We start from the raw sequence: 7,126 nt of genomic DNA on the forward strand, positions 1-7,126 counted from the left end.
AATTCTTCCACCGGTAAAGTTCACAACATCCATTGTAGACGGAGGTGAACGTATTCTGCGGGTCATTTATCATGAATACTGCGTTGAATAAACCAGACGGACGTAAACACCAGTAAGCATTCCTGAACACTTGTTTTATGTCGTCGATCCAGTGAAGAGCTGCTATCGATATGACCTTTGTGAAAGAGTTTTTGAACTCTATGCAGGCTTCCTGTAGTCTGGTAACATCGGTCACGATGTATCGAGTTTTGTTTAGAACAGAATTGTTGCGATTCAGTGCTATGTCGATGGCAGCATCAGAAATATCAACACCTTTAAATTGGACACATAAATAAATAAATGGAATGATGACTTATATTACTTTACCCAAGTCACTAAAGTGAAAATACCTTCGTGTACCTCCGAAGCCAAAATGAATGCAAGAGACAATTTAGCAAAGAATCGATGTTGTTGAGATTGTGAGAAAGTCTACTGCTCATAATGAATTATCATTTAAATGTACAAACAGCGAGAAGAACTTATAGTTACCGTCAAAACCATCAATATGCTGTCATAGACTTTTGGAGAAAAAGAGACTCGATTTGATTAACTTACCGACGACACACCTTACATTATCACGGCTTGCTATATGCTTGACCAGTTCCCCTGTTCCACATCCAATATCCAGGACACTGTCACCGTCTATCCAGTCATCATTCCATAAAGACAACACCTCCTGTGATGCCCTATCCACATGTTGCCTGTTGCTTGGATAATCTTTCCTACTTGCCTCGTTCATGTTGAATTCACTTAGTCATTTGCAAGTACAAGCATATATGGTGTACGTCGACCTTTGCACACCGTTTGCGTTTGTCAATGAATTGGCTGAACTTTTAAAGTAAAAAAAAACGAATAATCAAGTAAGTACGAATGAATATATTAACCTGTCAGGTGTACTTGTTCCTCCTTTGTCCAGGTGTATTTGGGTTGTTGATCTCCGTTCTGTGTGTGTGTGTGTGTGTGTGTGAGAGAGAGAGAGGGGGGGGGTGGAGATAGATAGATAATGTGATAATTTTGACGTCGCCATGACATTGCATTAGCAAAACCAAGGAGGGAGGGTGGTTTACAAAACAAACTAATTATATATTCCAAAATATTCCAATTCGGTGTCAATTGTAAATATGAATGAACAGTAACAAAATTTGATCATCAATACTTCTTTTATTCATAATCAATTTTAAAAAAGTGACAAAACACCATAGCAACTCAGTGACAAGGGCCCCTTGGGTCTCTCATATTTTCCTTTCTTGAACGAAGAAAAATATTGGAGAATAATATATAATTACCTTATCAACTAACGATAAACCCACTACAAAGGTAACTTTTTTGATATTATTGTCATACGGGACAATATTTGGGAAGTGCGGTGGATGATTCGTCATTTATACAAACGTGTACATGAGTACATGTATTTTTATGCTAGCGATTTTGCCGAAACCTAATTTTTTCAGTTCATATCATTTTGGTTGCCATAGTAATGATATATTTAATCTTTATAACACCATTGGATATGTAACTGATTGATTGATCGATCGATTGATTTATTGATTTATTATTAGTTTTGGTTGAATGATTGATCGATTGAATGATCAGTTTTTGTGGTGCAATATAACTTACTTTGTGTGTGTTATTGACCAATTCATTGAGTTTTGTGGTGATAGAAAAACTTCTTTTTTCTCTTTCCCTGTCTCTACTTTTCCCTCTTTCAGCTGTATGTAATTCTCTCTTTATTGACTAAATAAAGACACCTTGTCCATTCGTCTCCTCTTGGAGTTACATCCCCTTTCTCTTCCTTACTAGTTTATGCATGATCGAGTGTTTGTCCAGTGTGATAATCTCCCAGCAGATGAGAGATAAAGCAAACTGTTATTGTAAGTGATCTCTCGCCAATTATAAGATCAGGGGTGTTTTGATTTAGATAAGAGGAGAAGAATGGACAAGGCGTCTTTATTTAGTTTCAGACCACTAACTTAGCGGTCTGAGATTTAGTCAATAAAGAGAGAATTACATACAGCTGAAAGAGAGAAAAGTAGAGACATTTTGTAATAGTCTATGTTTTTTTTCTACTTTAAAATCCCCAATTAGAAATAACATAGATCAAAGGCAGAGACATCAAAGCATTGACGCCTGGGTGTCTGCGTCTTGTTGCAGTCCTAGCTACTAATAACTTTATTTCATTTAGACAAAATGTAGCAAGAAACTGTATTCATTCAGTCTTGTTATCTTGAAGTGTAGAATGTGCATTTTCTTATTTGTCTCTGCATAATTGTATCAACCAGAGAGAGTGAACAGTAAACGTCGAGGTGCTGTACACAATATTCTGGATATTCTACCGTTAGTACTGTCTTATTTTTAACTATACCAATACCATAATAGGCTTTAAAACGTTACCATGACAATAACTTGATTACTTGACAAATATAAAGGTTCTGTATCTCAATGAAAACTGTGCATATCCTATACAAATCTTATCTAGACTACGAATAAATAGTCGTCATAATATATGCATAATTATTAACATTGTATATATTCCAGTGCAAAATAATACATTTTCTCTATATTAGTGGATCACAAATTGTCACTGTAAGTTATGGGTTTGATTTGACCACAGCCCCTGGAGTCAACTTCTTGTTTGGGATTTATCTGTTATGAGAGGTAATATCAATTTCGAATATATATATATGAATACATACATACATACATACATACCTATATATATATATATATATATATATATATATATATATATATATATATATATATATATATATATATATATATATATATATATATATATATATATATGAAACACTTTACATTGAGGTTCTATATGGTTACGGTATATATATATCATTGTTATATCCCTATTTAAAATTGCCCATCTTCAGGCACTACATCCTTATTGCAGAGGCGGTGGTGAGAAATTAATGGTACATAGGATCAACTATAGATATTTCAGTTTTTGTCACATGGTTTGATCATGCAAGAGAATTTTGGTCATTGTGACGTCATTTGGGAGGACTTCTCATCCTGTAACTGTATATTACCACTAACGTCTTGGTTCATGTCTGACATCATATTTCCATAGGCTGGTGTTGGTGTTGATGGCATAAGATATTTGACGTAAATGATATTGAAAAGTACAGTAAGGATGATGACAGCAGTCCACTGGTGATGAAATGAAATCGAAAGTAAGTACGTTATTTTACTTGGGTTATAGCATTGCATGTTGTTTTACGTCGTAGTTGACGTCAAACGTGAAAATGAAGTATGTCGTAACTTCATTCCCATCTGGGTCATCATCGTTGACGAAGTCGTCGCCGTCGCCTCCACCAGCACAGCATCAGCACCACTAGCACCACCAAGAGCAGCAGCAGCCCCCCCCCCCCACCACCACCACCACCACCACCACCACCACCACCAACAACAACAACAACAACAACAACGGCACCACCACCAAAAGCCAGTACCACCACCATGATCATTATCACCACAACCACGGCGTTTTTGTATTGCATATGAAACATTGTATTGTATTATATTGTAATGCGAAAATGTAATTACGATATTGGTAAAATTAACATCTCAAGACCTTGATAGGTGAGCAAGAAGAGTAGCAAACAAAATTCATCTTTAGCCCTAACCACTGCCCTGAGTATTATCTTAATTTCCTGACAAAAAATTGGATTTAAAAACAATGTATTGCAGTGTGACTGTTACCTGTACAATACAACTCATCAAGTTGTCTCCATTCACTTTGTACCACTCACTGTTATATACGATTTGATCAACCGTGAACCAACCCAGTAGAAGGGCGACCTCTAGCGGTGCGATGAATCTGAAGACAACGCAAAATCGATAACACATGTTATTTCTCATAGTTATATCATATCATATCACAGTATATATGTGAATTTATATTTCGTTGTTATTTTTGGAAATAAATATCTCATCAGTTGTTGAATCACAGTTCTACTCGAAGGCAGCTCAGATTTGTAATTGTGTTATATAACAGTGATGAGAAATAGTGAAAAAATAGCACACCTTATAACGTCTAGCTATCTCTATGCTTAGCATATTTAAATCATAATTATAATAATGATAATTTCAAATAACGCTTTCCCACACTGCTTAAAGCATTTACAGTTATTACTCCAAGTACAGACCTTTTAATTGCTCCACTCATTGGGGAGCATACAACCCATTGTAGCCACTATGAACGGATAGGATTAAAGCATTCATATTCCAACTCCTATCCTAGGAGATCCGCGAATATATAGTAAGGTTGACTGGGAAAGGGCAGCGAAAGAGCAGATCTGCGGTTTCATTAACTTTATTTTGTTTCAGACTATAAATGTGTATCAGCAATTCATTTTGACGTACACAAGATACGTCGTGTCGTTCCGCCCTCGCCTGGGCTGACCGATGTGTGAGGGCGCCCCGTCACGGCGTACCTTACAGAATTCGACTTAGTACTTACTTAATCATCCATTCCCATATCTTGGGTAGATACCAGTCACTAGTACTGTATTCGTTAATCAGCTCTGATCGTAATTTATTAGATCCATATCTATATACCATGTAGATGAACGACATACCAGACAAGAGTAAGGCATAACTCCATACAAGATCCTGGTGAAACAAAATGAACGAATCTTAAAGTGTTAACTGATTAAATATTTGGGATTGTGTGAAATCCTTGGAAGGGTTCCACTGATTGGAAATCCCACATAACTACACTTCCTTAAGCCCGCACTAACTGTAACTGGAACTTTTTTAAAAGAAATGTAATGTTAGGTAATATCATACACCGTAAACATTATTGCATCACCTCTGGGTAAATGTTTTTTTGTAGTTATGTACACGAAAAATCAAATCAAATCAAATCAAATCAAATCAAATCAAACCAAACCAAACCAAACCAAACCAAACCAAACCAAACCAAACCAAACCAAACCAAATCAAATCAAATCAAACCAAACCAAATCAAAACAAACCAAACCAAACCAAATCAAATCAAATCAAACCAAACCAAATCAAATCAAATCAAACCAAATCAAATCAAATCAAACCAAATCAAATCAAATCAAATCAAATCAAATCAAATCAAATCAAACCAAATCAAATCAAATCAAATCAAACCAAACCAAATCAAATCAAATCAAATCGATTTTTGGTACGCATCCAAAATCAGCGCCCTCAACGGCGATCACGACTTCAACCTGTTTCCTGTGCGTACTGCTTATGGATAATAATAGACAGTGGGTGAAGGGTCTATGGGATAATATAGAACATTGACAAGTGCAATGTCTAACTATTGGCATTTTAGAAAGAAGTGAATATATTGTGGTTGTTTGATCGAAAAATGATACTCCAGTTACAACTAGTACACTTTTAACACGGTGACATATTCAAAACCAAGCTTTCGCTCAAGATTTAATTAAATCTATCACTACACTACCTAACGGGTAATATTGACCACTAGTAAAGAGATAAAAGGCTTTTTTATTTGTAATTGACTAATTCATAGTGACCATATCTTAGCTTGCTTGCTGAAAACAAATATCACAATTGCAGCTAGTGCAGGTTTACGACTAAGAAGAAACATCAACGCTCTTCTAACATCATAGACTAAAACTGATAATCACATCCGGGACATTTCATGAACTGTATGTGAGAAAAGTATGATCTCCGACGATTAATGACGTTTTTTCACATTACTGGAATTTTTCAATTAACATGTAATAACTCATCAATCAGCATATTATTACAGCACCCTGTCTTTTTACAGTATATAAAGGCTAAATAACATATAGAGTCCCTAGATATTACTTTGACTTTCCTTCACACCAATATTAAAGTAAACTGATGAGACATGATCTGCATGTCATGTTTATGTCTTCATCAATCGACACCCACCTGTTGCTTTGTGGTATTCAGTCGGTGCGCTCAGAACCAAAAACGTTTGCGATCCGTTAGATAAACTGTCCACAGTGCTGGGTCGGATCCGACCGCACTAGCTCATGTCTACTGTGAAGTTAGCGAAGTTATAGATCAGTGCCGTGGACAGTCGAGCGAATGGATAGCAAACGTTTTTTTTTGTCCTGAACTTGGCCAGTGTATGTTTCACGGTCCTTTTGACCTTCAACTACAGATGATACAGGCCTATGTATAATTTGTTTTATTGCACATACACACTCCAGGTTAAAATATTCCACATTTCTAGTTAATAAAATTAATGACATTGAATTCATGTTTAATCACGCCCATCTCAGATTATTTTTAGCCAATTTTCAGGGCCAATTTTATTGGATATTTTTTGTAAGAGAATTCAAAATATCCTATATATTTGTCAACATCTTAAATAAAGCATTAACTTTTCTTTCTGAAACATTAGCTTTATGAATATTATATTCAACAAATTTCTCGACTAACGACTAAATATAAACGGCTGTCGTATCACGTGCAATTAACGAGGCGCCGCCATTTTGATGAAAACTCTAAAATATGACGTCACAGTCATGACGTCACATGTATCAACCAATGAGAGCTGTCATATTAAGGGTGAGATCAATAGTGCAATGTAGGATAAAAAACTAAATTATTTAGTTAGGCCTCAGACCCCCACCCCTTCTAACTAAATTGGGACAAACTTGATAATTGTTTCAGACACCACAATCGATTTCAAAGTATGTAGTGGGGAAAAAATAGTTCTTTTGTTGACACTTTACTTGATATTTTGGTGGCATACACTTCCAGTAGCGAAAATCCTTCTATTTGTCAATTTGACGACATTTTTTATAGAAACATTTTTGTATTTAGGCCCAGGTACAAACAGATTCATTAAATTTAAAGTAAAATCGCTTTTGTAGGATGAGAACTAATATAGTTCACCCCCCACCCCCCCCCCCACATCAAAGTAAGAGAATTTAGGTTTTTTATCCATCTTGAACTATTGATATCACCCCTTACCTGATTGACAAGGTAATCGATTTTCACCGCAGACCCCACACCTATCAGAAACACAACTGCACATAGCGGCGGAACTATATATTTACGTTTCACTGTAACAAAAACAAAACACACA

At 35.8% G+C, this 7,126-nt stretch overlaps 1 protein-coding gene across 1 annotated transcript in view; it reads right to left on the bottom strand.

Annotated features, from left to right (window-relative positions):
• Positions 1 to 2,909: 2,909 nt before the first annotated feature.
• LOC144445079 (putative sodium-dependent transporter HI_0736) overlaps positions 2,910 to 7,126 on the bottom strand; it is a 13,094-nt gene continuing 8,877 nt past the window's right edge. The window contains exons 8-11 of the mRNA XM_078134631.1: positions 7,012 to 7,103; positions 4,520 to 4,671; positions 3,760 to 3,877; positions 2,910 to 3,207 (exon numbers count right to left, since the gene is read on the bottom strand). Of these exons, the coding sequence (XP_077990757.1) occupies positions 3,037 to 3,207; positions 3,760 to 3,877; positions 4,520 to 4,671; positions 7,012 to 7,103 (533 nt within the window). The 3' untranslated portion in view covers positions 2,910 to 3,036. The remainder of the gene's footprint in view (positions 3,208 to 3,759; positions 3,878 to 4,519; positions 4,672 to 7,011; positions 7,104 to 7,126) is intronic.

This window comes from Glandiceps talaboti, chromosome 13, assembly GCF_964340395.1.
Source record: "Glandiceps talaboti chromosome 13, keGlaTala1.1, whole genome shotgun sequence".
NCBI lineage: Eukaryota > Metazoa > Hemichordata > Enteropneusta > Spengelidae > Glandiceps > Glandiceps talaboti.